The sequence below is a fragment of the Helianthus annuus genome, chromosome 17 (genome assembly GCF_002127325.2).
Source record: "Helianthus annuus cultivar XRQ/B chromosome 17, HanXRQr2.0-SUNRISE, whole genome shotgun sequence".
Lineage (NCBI taxonomy): Eukaryota > Viridiplantae > Streptophyta > Magnoliopsida > Asterales > Asteraceae > Helianthus > Helianthus annuus.
Window position 1 is genome coordinate 7402452 of NC_035449.2, and position 14796 is coordinate 7417247.

General features: G+C 34.8%; 2 protein-coding genes across 2 annotated transcripts; both read right to left on the reverse strand.

Annotated features, from left to right (window-relative positions):
* Positions 1–464: 464 nt before the first annotated feature.
* On the reverse strand, positions 465–3432 carry LOC110923199 (putative pentatricopeptide repeat-containing protein At1g31840). The gene has a single exon (XM_022167361.2). The coding sequence runs from the start codon at positions 3302–3304 to the stop codon at positions 800–802; it is 2505 nt and encodes an 834-aa protein (XP_022023053.1). The 5' UTR covers positions 3305–3432; the 3' UTR covers positions 465–799.
* Positions 3433–4839: 1407 nt separating this feature from the next.
* Positions 4840–8441, reverse strand: LOC110920799 (ATP-dependent Clp protease proteolytic subunit 4, chloroplastic). The gene is made up of 2 exons (XM_022164996.2): positions 7981–8441; positions 4840–5522 (listed from the first exon to the last, which is right to left on the reverse strand). The coding sequence occupies exons 1-2, from the start codon at positions 8370–8372 to the stop codon at positions 5039–5041; spliced, it is 876 nt and encodes a 291-aa protein (XP_022020688.1). The 5' UTR covers positions 8373–8441; the 3' UTR covers positions 4840–5038.
* Between the last annotated feature and the right edge of the window lie 6355 nt (positions 8442–14796).

A 14796-nucleotide genomic window follows, 5' to 3' on the forward strand; every position in this document is an offset into this window, starting at 1 on the left:
CTTCATGGCGTTATCAACATACCGCCCCCAACAATTTGAGACCCCATAGCGTCCCCTGTAATGGTGTTCCGGGGCGCTATGCTCATTTTTTCCTTGTGATGGCGCCCCACTACGTTAGGTCCAAGACAACTTTCAAGTTTCTACACTTTTATCTATGCAATTAAATTGATTATATATCACCGAGTTATCAGTCTCATGTAAGGGGTGTCAAATTATCCATTAGAATATCGGCGTTATTGATTGATAGATCACCGATTTTCCAAATATTGGGAATGTTTTTTCTTAGTTCTACTATTCATCTTTCTTCTTTTTGCTGCTATTAGTGTTTTAAGTCTTAATTGTTAGTGTTAAATGTTAGTGTTTAAGTCTTAATTTGTTAATAGTAGGAGTGTATAGTGAATCGTTAGTGTTAAATTGCAATATATTTAAATTTGGCATGATATTAAAATTACCAATATCCTACCGCGATAACCAATATCTCAAATATTGGTCCTTGACCGATATCCGATTTCTTTTACCACATTATGCAAAATTCGTTAGCCGCTCCCTAGTCGGATTTGAGAATACCCGGGAAGTACACGGCCTAGGCGGAGAGTACTCGAGGAGTATTCAGCCTATAAGAAGAGTACTCGGGCCTCGGCAGCCTACCTTGTAGCGAGTACTCTGGGATTACTCGGCCTTCGAGATTGAAACTTTGTTTTACAACCATGCTTTTAACCCATTTCGTTTTACCCACTTGACCCATCATCAATACATTAAATAACACCTGAATGTATGGATCCATATATGTGGGTTGAATTTAAACATCTGCAAGACCATACTCTTCAACAACTCTTTCTAATAATCTATCAGGAACTATACCCTCGTTACGCATACGTCTATACAGCGACGTGGCATCGCCTAATCTTCCAACCTTACAATAACCGTGAATCATAATCGCATACGTTATAACATCCGGCAACAGATTTCGTTCTAAAGCACCACGAAACACCACCGACGCTTTCTCCATTAATCCCCGTTTGCAAAGACCGTCAATCAAGACGCTGCAACTCACAATATTCGGAGAAACATCATTCCTAAGCATCGTTTCATGTAACTCGAGAGCGGTTTCCATTTTCAACATTTTAAAATGACCATCGATTAAACCACTGTAGGTAACGACGTTAGGTTCTAAACCGCTTTTTAACATACGTGAAAATATCGACATTGCATCCTCGAGTTTACCTTCTTTGCAATACGCATCAATCAAGATAGTGTAGGTAATCGCATTAGGTTTTTTCACCGCTTTGTAAAGTTGAACGGCTTCTTCCAACATTTTTAACGAACAGTAACCGCTGATCATCGTGTTGTACGTCACAATATCAGGTTCGGGTCCGTGGTTCTGAACATGCTTAAAAAGGTTAACCGCCTTTCCCCCTTGACCGCTTTTGAAAAACCCGTTTATCAAGACGTTATAAATGTCGATATCGGGTTCAACCCTGTTTCTAGTCATTAGATCGAGAATCCATAACCCGATATTAACGTTGTTTTCGTTACAAAAACCGTGCATAAGTGCACAATATGTAACGCGATCAAGAGGAAAACCGCTCTTCAAGGCTCGAAAGAACAAAATCAAAGCTTCCAGAAGCCTTCTAGACTCGATAATCGCTTTGATCAGAATCGTGTAAGTAGCTACATCTGGTTTTAGATTATACATACCCATTTTACTGTACAATTTAACCGCATCCTTCGTTCGCTTTAATTTACAAAAACCGTCAATCAACGTGTTGTAAGCAATGACACCAGGCTTTAAATCACTATTCAGAGACTGATAAAAGAATCGAACAGCATCACGAATCATACCGTGTTTCGTAAGACCGTTTATAAGCACACTATATACCGTAGCATCCGGAGTATAACCGTAAGCTACCAATTCATCATATAACCGAAAACCGTATCTCAAATTTCCCGACTTGCACATGCCATCGATAAGACTGCTATAAAACAACACAGACGGCTCGAGACCCTGTTTTAAAACTTGACCGAATACGCCACTAGCCTCACGAACCCACCCGTTTCGACACAATCCGTTTACGAGAATGCCGTATGTAACTATGCTCGGTTTGATCCTGCCCTTAAGCATCTTTTTATAAACTTCGAAACCATTTTCGAGATTTCCGTTTTTTACATACGCGTCTATCATGGAGCTAAGAATCACGACATCTAAAACGATACCTTTATCTAAAGCAACCAATATTACTTGACGCCCTTCTTCTAACTTGCCTGCGCGAAAAAGACCGTCGACCAAAATACTGTATACGACTAAATCGGGAACGATTCCTATTACCAGCATTTGATCGTAAAGTTGAAATGCTTCTTCTAGTTTCGATTCGTGGCAATACGCTTTGATTAATGTGCTAAACGTTACTACTGTAGGGTGTGGTCCGACCTCTATTAATAAAGATAAGAAGTCGTGTGCGATGTTTAAACATCTGTCGTTGCAAAGACCTTTCGTGATCTTATTACAAGTAACTACATTAGGCACAAGACGTCTTTCGATAACAGTTCTATGGAACTCAAATGCTAAACTTGCTTCATTCTTCTTAAAGAAACCGCCCATTACGTACCCGTAAGCATTCGAACACAAATTTTTATCATTACTTATTTCCGAATACACGTCTGTTATGACTCCAATCTTCTTCAAATCAACTAAACTATTCAACAATCTCATCAACGCATATGGTGAGATAGAAATACCGGTTTTCGACATCCGAAAAAACACCTCGACCGCCTGATAAACCTTCCCAATTCGACAATAGTTACCAATCAAAAAACTATAAACAGTAGTAGCATTCGAAGAACCACCATTCGAACTGTAATTCCTAACGACCGCGTAAAAAGCATCAAAACAATCAAAATCCCCAACTCTCTCAGTCATTTTATCAAACACCTTACGTGCATGATCAAACATCCGCTTTTCTAACAGAAAATAAACAAGCCCACAAAAAGATTCAAGATTATGATGATGAAACCCTAAATGATTCTCACACCACTCGAAAAACCTAACTGCTAAAGTGGGATTTGAACGTAGACCCAACAGAAGCGGCTCTACTTCATGGGGTTTCAAATTGGAGATACGGGGATGGTTTAGCAAGTGTTGGGTATGGTTATTTTGTTGGAATGATGTGATTATGTGGTTGATTAAGTGTGTGTTTGGTGATGTAGAGTAGAAATGGGTGGGTGAAGATGAAATGGAGGTGAATTTGAGGAGGTGAGGGAGAATTACCTTTGTGAATGATGTGGGAGAAGATGTACGAAAGAGCATTATAGGGTTGAAGTTACCTGTGAAGAAGATGAAGAAGATAGTTCCATATAGTGAGCACGAAACGGGACCCCCTGGGGTTTAGGAGGGGTTTTGTGGCAGTTTAGGCTTTGGAAGAGGGACAATAATACGTTAACTATTGTTCCTCCACGTCAACTAGTGTTCCTCCGCACAAATTTTGTTAATTTAACTCTAACGAGAAATTTGGATAACTAATGAACCACTGCGTTAACGTGTTACCAATGAAACTATCCGATCATATCCATCTTTACTTGGCAATAATGCATATACATTAATTAAAAAAAAGTCCAATAAATCTGAAGAAAAAAAACCCTCCCCTTGTAGAAATTGAAATTTTTATGTAAAGATTAACGCAACTTTCAAACAAAATCCTAAGAATACAAAAAAAGAAACTTTATAAAGAAGTGTAAATTTAGCTCACTACTTTTAAACAATATTATGTTTATTTGGTTAGACCATTTCAAATCCAAAAGGCCTACTTAAATATATTTTTTTTTACATATTGATGGAAAAATAAATATTAATTTTCGTTAACTCTTGGTATTAATTATTAATGGTAGGAGTTGGTTTCAAAGTCTAAAACTCCTAAAAAGTGTAAAAAGTCATAAAACACTATAATGTCAACCATAAAACACACTCAAACCTCACATATAACATGAAGATTATTAAAACACCATGTCCATGTTTTCTTTTTTTTTTTCTTTTTTTTTTTTTTTGATGATAAGCTTCTAATTATCGAATGGTTGGCATTATTGTATTTTATGTTAATGATCATGTTGTGTTTTATATCGTAGTTGTATGATTGTGTGTTTGAAGTTTTTGTGGATTGTTAGGGTTTTAATATAGTGTTTTAGTAATATCCACTCTTTATTTGTAAGTTATGAGTGTGTTTTATGCTTGACATCATGGTGTTCTATGATTTTTTCGCACTTTTTAAGAGATTTGGACTTTGTAGCCGAACTCCACCCTAATCATTAGTACTGTAACAGTTTACATTTACATTCACCCAAGCCCAAAGGTGCAAGTAAATAAAAAAACATGTAAGATGAAATATGCAGTGGTTAATAGGATTATTAGGAATAGGTTAGTTGTTAAAAAAATATGTTTTCATTCATATCTAATTAAAAAAAAAAAATAGGTTAGTATATTGAGAACTTCTATTGGTTTTTCTATTTTATTGTGATGTTCATTAGTTATTTAAATATATATTTTATAAGTTGTATATTTACTTTAATATACTTGTCCAAAAATACATTTTAAATAACAATTTATAAAGTTTAGATGGACAAGTAAAATATGAAAAACTATACAAAACTAGTAATCAAATATTCTTATAAACAAAGAACTAATTTAAAAGTTCTTATGTAAGACTTTTTGTTTTAATTTTAAACACAATTAAATGAAGCAATAAGCAGGATTTGAAGTACCAATGAAAAGAATCATATTTGAATTAAAATCCAGTTCATGATTAAAAAAAAAAAAAAAAAAAAAAAAAAAAAAAAACAGCTAACTGCATATGATTGCAATAGCATTTGGGAGTTTGCACATTATGAAAACAGTCTCAAATTGACTTAAGAATACAACAGTTTTGCCAGAAAAAAAAAAAAAAAAAAAAAAGATTAACCAGTTCCATCACTTCATTCTCAAAACTAATACATTCTTACCACTACAAAACAAAACCCGAAACCGAAAAAATCGTCTTCAGGCAGTAAGCAGTTAGTAAATTTCATCATCAGGTATGTCGGGATTCAAGAACTTCTCAGGATCTTTGCTAATTGCATCATAACTAAGCGTAGGTTTAACCCGATCCGGTACAGGCTCAAGTGGGATGATCGAATCTTCATCTATAACCCCATCAATTATTCCATATTCAACTGCTTCAATAGGGGACATATATCGATCTCTATCGATATCTTTTTGAACCTGTTCGTATGACCGCCCAGTGGATTCTGCGATGATTTTTGTTACGTTTTCCTTGTTATGCATCATTTCTCGGGCTTGGATTTCGACGTCTATTGCCTGTCCACTTGCGCCACCGAGTGGTTGGTGGATCATGATTCTCGTATTGGGCATTGCGAAACGTTTGCCTTTAGTTCCACCTCCGAGAATTATGGAGGCTGTTGATGCTGATATGCCGAGTGCGATTGTTGACACGTCAGCCCGCAATAGCTTTAGAATATCATATATGGCCATCGAAGCGCTGTTTGACCCAAAAAAAAAAAAAATTATCAAAGGAACCTTGTTTACTGTATACGACTCCAGAACACATTTAGTTCATTGCGATATGGATGCCATTTGGCAACTTCTGAATGGTTAAGTACTGAACCAGTAAGAGGTCTGAACCATTAAGAGCCAGTATAATGCTTAACCGTTCAGAGGCAAATGTCTAACAAATTCAGATTAGAGGTCTTAACCATTCAGAGTCAGTATAATGCTTAACCATTCAGAGGCAAATGTCTGAACCATTCAGACATTTGCTCATGAAACAAACAGTCTGAACCATTAAGTGCTAAGAGGTCTGAACCATTAAGAGCCCCATTAAGAGGTAAACAAACAGGCCCTAAATTAACGGGGTGTTTGGCAATGTGTATTAAAAGCTAAGTAGTTAATGCGGCAAAAATCGGATATTGGTCAAGGACCGATATTTGAGATATCAGTAATCGCGGTGGGAGGGATATCGGTAACTTTAATATCATGCAGAATTTATATATATATATATATATATATATATATATATATATATATATATATAGCAAATTAACACTAACAATTCAATATACTCTCCTACCACTAACAAATTAACCTTTTGCAACTTGCAAAACACTAACAATTGTAGCAACTAGGAACTGATTAAGACTTAAAAGTTAAAACACTAACATTTAACACTTAACAATAAACAATTAAGACATAAAACACTAACAGCAACAACAAGAAGAAAAACGAATGCTAGAACTAAGAACAAAGGTACTGATATCGGGAAAATCGGTGATATCTATATCGGTCAATATCGCCAATAATATCGGTACCGATATTTTGCACGGATATCTCACCAGCATATCACACTGCAGCTCTTAAACGGAAACAGTCCCATACAGACATACAGTTTTCAGAATTTCCCTTCTGGATGTAATTCACTCAATCATCTCTTATTCAAAAGCATTAAATATCATATTTTGGACAAAACTCTTCACTGAATTAATAGAATACACACACACACACATATAGATAGGGAGACCTTCATTTCAGAACCAATAATATGCTAAATGCGAAAACCGCCTTAATCCTTGTACTATTTATTATATAAATGACTCAAATGCATGTGGATTTCAATATGTTGTATTATAGCATTTTGTGTAACTGCGTATGTGCACATTTTTATACTTTAAAAGAAAAAAAAAATCATAAAGTGATAAAAAAATGAGTTAAATGCCATTTTAGTCCCTGTGGTTTGGGCCATTTTGCCAGTTTAGTCCAACGGTTTCATTTTTCGCCTGTGGGTCCAAAAAGATTTCACCGTTGCCATTTTAGCCCACTGGGTTAACTTCATCCATTATTTATGTTAACGAGAAGGGCAATTCGGTCATTTTATATGGCCGAATAGCCCTTCTAGTTAACAAAATTACATATAAAATGACCTAATTTCCCTTATCGTTAACAGGAAAAATAGATGAAGTTAACCCAGTGGACTAAAATGGCAATGGTGAAACCTTTTTGGACCCATAGGCGAAAAATGAAACCTTTGGACTAAACTGGCAAAATGGCCCAAACCACAAGGACTAAAATGGCATTTAACTCTAAAAAAAATAAAGAAAGAACGGGGAGGGAGAAATAAACCATTTTTTCAATTTTACCCTTTACATTAAAGCATATACATGCGCTTACACAGTTTTGAACATAATACTGATTCTGAAACGAACGTGCCCCTACACACATATGTATATAGATATAGTAGGAAGAACCTAGCACTTAGATGAATCATGTATGTGACATACAGGAGGATATGCGGCTAATGTTTGATGTTCTCACATGGACTTAAATATATTTAACTTAAAAATGCACTCTTTCACAAATGAAACATTCAACGTGTTCACACTAGAAAGGCACTATTTTTCACCAATGAGCATCACGAACAAATATTCAACTCGCTCACCTCAGAAACGCATTGTTTTTCACTAATGAGCATCACGAACAAATATTCAACACGTTCACCTCATAAATGCACTCTTTTTCACTAATGAGCATCACAAACAAATATTCAATGCGCTCACCTCAGAAATGCACTCCTTTTCACTAGCGAACATCACTAACAAACATTCAACGCGTTCACCTTCCTATATTAGTAAACATCATTCAACCTGACCCAAGCTTACCTACCGCTGTTCTATTTTCTTATCCTTTAGTCACAAATACATAATCTTCAAACTTATTCATCCATCAAACAAGCACCCCATTCCCTATCTTATCTTTCCCTAAAAACCATAACCATATAAAAAATCCACAAAAAACATTTAAACCCTAACAATAATTAACCATAACAAATTACCAACCCCCCCACCCCCCACAACACACACACACACACAACCCAATTCTCACCCTTAACAAACCTATTGATAAATAACCACACATTTACATAAAAAATCAAAACTTTAACACAATACCTTAAAGAACCACCAGTAGAATTAATAAAAAGCCGGATATCTTTGGTGGGGTCTTGAGCATCCAACAACAATAACTGACTAACAATAGCATCAGCAACAAAATCATCAATCTGGGTCCCCAAGAACACAATCCTTTCTCTTAATAGCAACCCCATGGCGTCCGATTCGGCGCCTCTCATCGCCGTCGCCGGTGTCTGCGGTGAAGAAGCCGAAAGATTGAAGCTTGGTTTGAAGTCTTGAATCAGGGTTTGTGTGGAGGAATGAATTGAGCATTTGAGGGTTTGTTGTGACGGTGGTAGACGGTGGAGAGAGAAGGATTGGGGTGGTTTGGTGGGAAGAAAGTGGCGGAGGTTGATGGTTGGGGTTGGGGTTGAGAATGAGAGCAACTCCATTGTAGATAGTAGTGATGTTCTTGGTTCTTTCTTCAACGAGGTGTAGGTGTTTATTGTTGTGTTGTAAAAAACCTGATTAGGCACATATTGATCTCGATTAATTTATAGATTATAGGATAAGGATAGTGTAAAAAGGGCCTAAAGTGTGAGAAGTGTAAGAAGTGTATTATAACACTATATATAATACTATATAACACCATATAAACACCGTATAACAATATGTAACACCATATAATACCATATAACACTATGTAACACTATATATCATTATATAACAAATATAACACTATAGGTTGTCTGATAACATGTCTATGATAGATGTATAGTGTTATATTTGTTATATAATGATATATAGTGTTACATAGTGTTATATAGTATTATATGTTGTTACATATTGTTATACGGTGTTTATATGGTGTTATATAGTATTATATATAGTGTTATAATACACTTCTTACACTTCTCACACTTTGAGCACTTTTTACAGGATCCTCTACCTATAGATTATATCCTATTAATTCCTGGTTAATCTCGATTAATTGCTAGTTTCCACCCCACTGGCCGACTAACGACTGTATAATATTATACAATATAGCTAACATTCTGACTTTCAAATAGAATAGAGTAAACTGTGATTTTGGTCCCTGTGGTTTAATCATTTTTCCCACTTTAGTCCAAAACTCAAACCTTTTACATCTGTGTCCCTGTGGTTTCAGTTTTATTGTCATTTTGGTCCAAAAATGAAATCATGCCATATTTGTCTTATAAAATCCTGTTATTTTGTCCTTTTCCGCAGAGGCAAAATGATCATTTCTTTTTTATAAATAAATTACATATTTTATAAGACAAATATGACCTGATTTGCCCCTAAGGAAAATGACAAAATTGCAGGATAATATAAGAAAAATATGACCTGATTTCATTTTTGGACCAAAATGACAATAAAACTGAAACCACAGGGACCCAGATGCAAAAAGTTTGAGTTTTGGACTAAAGTAGCAAAAGTGACCAAACCTCAGGGACTAAAATGGCAGTTTACTCAATAGAATATAGAATATTATACAATATGATTTGACCCCTAAGACTTGTCATAGATCCAACCGACCTTCCAAACCCGCTTATACGCGCATAACTAGTTATACGAATCTAGTTTGCATAAACTAGGCGTAACGGGTCTAGATACTTCAAAACCACTTTAAAACAGAATGTATGGTTAAATAACATTTATCCAACGATTCATTGCACTCGGATAGGTATAAAACCACATTTTATTCGGTCTACACTTAATCTAGCGAAACCGAAACAATTCCTAAGTTAACGGGTCAAGTCTTGCGGCTTTTGCTAACGAAAATCAATTAATTGATTGAAAGCTAGCAAAAGGCAAATGCACTTAACTTATTTTCTTTTAAAACTAGGGTATGGTAAATATGTCACTTGGAGTGGGTATCATATAAATGAGCCATGTGATTGCTTATAAATATAAGAACTCGGTTTAATCCATATTACTTGATAACTGAAACACTTGGGATTATTGGTACCGTGTCCAGGCGTCCTGACTCATAAAATTGTATGGACATATAAAATAACGTGTTGGGGTACGCATACGACCTGTAAGATGTGTTATTATAGATGACGTGTACCTTAATCATTATAGTAATGAAAATGACCGACTTATGATTTCCGGTTCCAGACTGTATGACAAGTATGTAAAACTGATGACAAGATAAAATCCCAAGAAATACTAAATGATCACCTACGCGTTTTCTCTATGTACTAAATCATTTTTGAAAAACAATTTTCAAAAGCGAGTCGGGTAATTGTATTTACCGGCGAAAGCTGACGAATTTTCAAAAGATTGAACTGCAGTTACCGAACCTTGATATTAGGCTGGAAATCCAGGTCGGCTATGACAAAGGCTATGGAATTTGCAACTCCTCAGCTTAAGGCTAAGATGTCCTAAGTTCTTTTTATTTTGATCCCGCCTATGGGCATACACTAAACACTTAGTACTTGAATTTTAATATTATATTCAAGCTTTTATTAAATTAAATATTTTTACTCAATATTTCCGCTGCATACATGTTGTGATAATGTTATCCAATCGTCACGCTTTAACCCCACCAACTGTGCCCACCGGAATTCGGGGTGTGACAGCGAAGATAGTGACGTCAATGGATACGATAGCGGCGGCCTAGGTGGCGGTGGCATTTGTTGGTAGGGCAGAGGCGGCCAAGATGGCGAAGATGATGGTGGAGGTGATAGTGGCGACAGTGACACTTGTGGGAGATGTGGTGTTTATGGCGCCTATTAGGTGGGCTCGCTTATCCAGTCAAAACACATGATTCTTATCGAAAACTAAGTAAAATTTGATTTGCCTTTTTTTCTTGTGTTTTTCCCTTAGTTATGCTTGTGTTTTTTTTCCCTTACATGTTATTATACTTTTTAAATTTTGGATTATTGACCTTATTCTTTTCATTTTTTAACTTTCTTTTTTCCAAAAGTTAGATATAAAATCTAAACTACTATTGGCTTGAATCTTCCATCGATGTAACGCTCCGCTTTTTCGTAGCTTTCCTAATTTAGAAAATATGTCTTGTAAATCTATTTTTGGAAGCTTGTGTCTTCCGTAATCATATATCGTCTGATAAACGTAAATCCAAGGTATAAATCGTAATTCAATCCATTGTTTATTCTCAAATTATATCTTAATATTTCCTTTACACTTATACGATTTTGATTCATTATATTTTGTTTCACTATCCATGATTCTTGTAAACATATAATAAACTTACAAACACTTGACTTGTACACTCAATTTACGCGAATTCGATACTTAATCTCGACCAACATACTTCTTCGTACTTGTTTAGTATATGTTTTTATGTTTCAATTACATTTCATACCTTTATATATGATTCTTGTGCTTAAAACACCCTAGAACATCACCAAAACAGGCTCCAAAGTGATATAAACTTTATGTTTTGATTAAATCTTTGTTATACTTGCTTGAACTTGAGTTTCTCATACACGTTCCTATCTCCTTATGCTCATAATCAAATCTATGGTTAGTTGGGCTTAAAAACAAGGTTGTGTCATGTAAAATCAGAGGTTTAAACTTCATAAACATTCTGTTTTGTTTGGGTTTTTAACCCATAAGTAATGAACAAGCTTAAAGCTTGATGTTTGTGTGATTATGAGGTTAGCTTGGGCTATCCTACTTGAAAATCCACACATTACTTGATGTTTTCTTAGATTAGTTGTAGTTATTTCCTAGCCTTATTGTATGTTCATGACCCTCCTTGTTGTCTATGAAAACGTGTATTGGTGGACACCAAAGAGGTACCTAAATGGAAGATTTGTCCTTCCTACCTCATGCATGACTTATGCGAATTACAAAGAGGTTCCTAAATGGAGGATTTATCCTCCTACCTCATGCTTGACTTATATGACATTATGATATATTATATAACCTGTATATTATCCAATTAATCGAACCTTTGATGATGAACTAGTGGTCACTTGTCACAAAGTATTAGATTACATCATCTAAAGACTGTAGTACTTGTTACGATTCTAATGGGCATTTTGACTCATGAAAACATTTAAACTCTTTTGAGTTTCATAGTGTCAAGAACAAGTATTATATGTGCTAGGTGATTACTTTCTCATATGTCTACTTTAGATGCACTTTAGACTCCGAATCCTTAAAACCGAATGTAAACGTCCCTTAAACTCCAAATCAAAGGCATCCATTCTTCTAGTTCTAGTCTTGACAACTTCGTCATATTGGATAATCGGAAAGAATATGCAATTTGATCCTCCATCATATGGAGTTAAAAATCCAACATCCTACATAATAAATTTTGAGACTTCTAAGCCTCGACTCCTTGCCGTTTTACCGAATTTAACCCGTTTATGCATTTTATCGAACAAATATATTTGTTTAATCCTTATTTCACATGCACCTCTTCAAATTAATTTTATCTACCATGTTAGGTTCTAATCACAGGTTTCTTACACAATTTAAATACGTTTTCGCTCTTATGCTTATTTTGACCCGTTAAGGGTATTTAAGCACTTTAGAACCTAAACTCGCTTTCATACATTTCTAGCATATTATTCCTACATTCCTTACCAAGTAATCTTCCACCACAACTATATGTGTGTTGGATTTAATGTGGATATCTATATGTTCCGAGTTTTACCCCTCGGATTATCATTTTACAGCAAGGACCTATATAAAGTCATTCGACCCAAGAATCTACATCTTTCACTATCTTTTCTTATTCTAGGCATTTATTTAATCATAAAGCTCGTTTCTGAACCACTTTTAAGGGTCGTTCGTTCGAATTAGCTTACAAGGGCGATTTGGTCAATTTTCATCCTTCTTTTACTACAAAGGAACTTTTAAATACTTGTTTGACCCAAAATCCGACCATTTAACTATAATCTTGTTTATAAACCCGTGTGCTTCTAACACACCATAATCATAATTCAATTTATTCGGTTTACCTAAAAGATAACCGAATAACTATATTTTAACCTTATCTAACTCTTATAAAATCTCAAGATCTACATGATGAGTTGAATTATTATACATACATGGCTCGGATCAATATATTGACCCGTTTCGATACTTTGCCTTTGTAGCCGCTAAGCAATAGCGCTGTACATATCCATTTGATATTTATTCCTATAAACATGTAACTCGACAAACCATTAGTCGGTATTGTCCAAAGTACCTTTTGACCCGTTTATTTACCTAGCGATCTTCGTCACTTCAAGTAAATACAAATTTCATGTATTATGCTAATTTAAAGTCTACTAACGAAAATACGAAATCAAGCATAACGTAACGAAATCGTACTTACGTACCTTTAGAGTACACCCTTCAAGCGCGTATCTCCCCCTCCGGCTTGTCCGCTTGACGATTCAGATTCTTTGCCTAAAGAGTTCAATTCAACTTCAATTTAGAACCCTTTTTATAATTATTAACACATAATTTGCCACAATAGTCAATTATGCGTTTTCGTCCGATTTTTAACATATTAGTCCCCATTTAGGCGTTTCAACAAACACCTAGCGGGTCAGATTTTCATATAAACAAAACCAAGTTCATGATTTGTAATTTTTATTTAAACCAACTTCAATTAGGCACATTTACACATGTTTTTACTTCTATATTTCAGAATTTACCTCTTAGAACTCAAATTGCACTAGAACAAGAATCACAATCCTAGTGTTCTTCATGTTTCTACAAATTTATTAGTCACCTACTTTGGCGATTATAAACTCTTCAAGCATCATGCAAGATTTTGATAGAAATTCATCTAGGATTTTTCCCTAGACATCAAATCACTTCTAATTTCATCCATGCAAGACATAATCAAGCTCAATTTCAGTTTCTTACAATTAACCTAGAATTTAAGATGGATCAAAACATCATGATTTTACATACCTTATGATCTCTTCAACTAGGTGATCATTAATTTGTGCTTGAAAATCGATTTGGACTTGATTTAAAACCTCAATTTGTGGTTTTTATGAGAATTAAGGTTGGGTGAAGAATCCCCTTGTCGCCCCCTGCTTCTTGATCGACCAGACACCCCCAAAGTGGGTGTTTGGTGTGTTTTAATTTTGTTTTATGTTATTAAGTTTCAAATTTAACAACATAGGCCCCTCAACTTTAGTTTGGTTTGTAACTTGAGTATTTTGTTCTTTCACTAAACTACAAGACTTGTACTAGGTTATTCATTTCCTAGTTATTTATCTTGTTCAAACCCGGTATTTAATATATATATGAAATCTATACTTTTAGGGTGTTACAGTTTAAATCCTAATATTTACCGGGTTACTTTTACCGCTAACGGTATTTTACCCGTCATCTAGTACTAATGTGGTTTGATTACCAAACCCGTTTTCGAGGTGTTACATCGACCCGTTAGTAAACCTAAGGAATAAGGATCACTACTATACATGTTAATGAGATGATTGTTAAGGTGACCACCATCTTGCTTAGTAGGCCTTACTAATAAAGATAAAATCTTAGTGATACCCGGGACTGGACGTAAATATGATTCATTAACATCCATTCAAACTGCTATAATTCGTTGGGTTTCATATATATGTTGATTTTTTCTTTATTTCAAACCATCTTTTAGTTAAAATCTAATCAACTAACACCTTAAAACAATAAATATTTATTTAAATAAACGAAGATATTAAAAACATTATAATTATTAGATTTAGAAAAACCTATTCCTGTCCGCTAAGTGTATACAATATTTTCTTTAACAGTTAAGACTATTTACATTTGAACTTAGAGAGAATCAGAAACATTTAATGAGTAAAGATAAACACTTTTTTTATATTGTTGATTGATTAACAAATATCGATACATTATACATTATACTTCCATGTCAGT

Coding starts and splice junctions, on each gene's coding strand:
- LOC110923199 (XM_022167361.2), bottom strand. CDS start 3,304: ATGCTCTTTCGTACATCTTCTCCCACATCATTCACAAAGGTAATTCTC.
- LOC110920799 (XM_022164996.2), bottom strand. CDS start 8,372: ATGGAGTTGCTCTCATTCTCAACCCCAACCCCAACCATCAACCTCCGC. Junction 5,523..7,980: donor TCTACTGGTGGTTCTTTAAG/GTATTGTGTTAA, acceptor TGGGTCAAACAG/CGCTTCGATGGCCATATATG.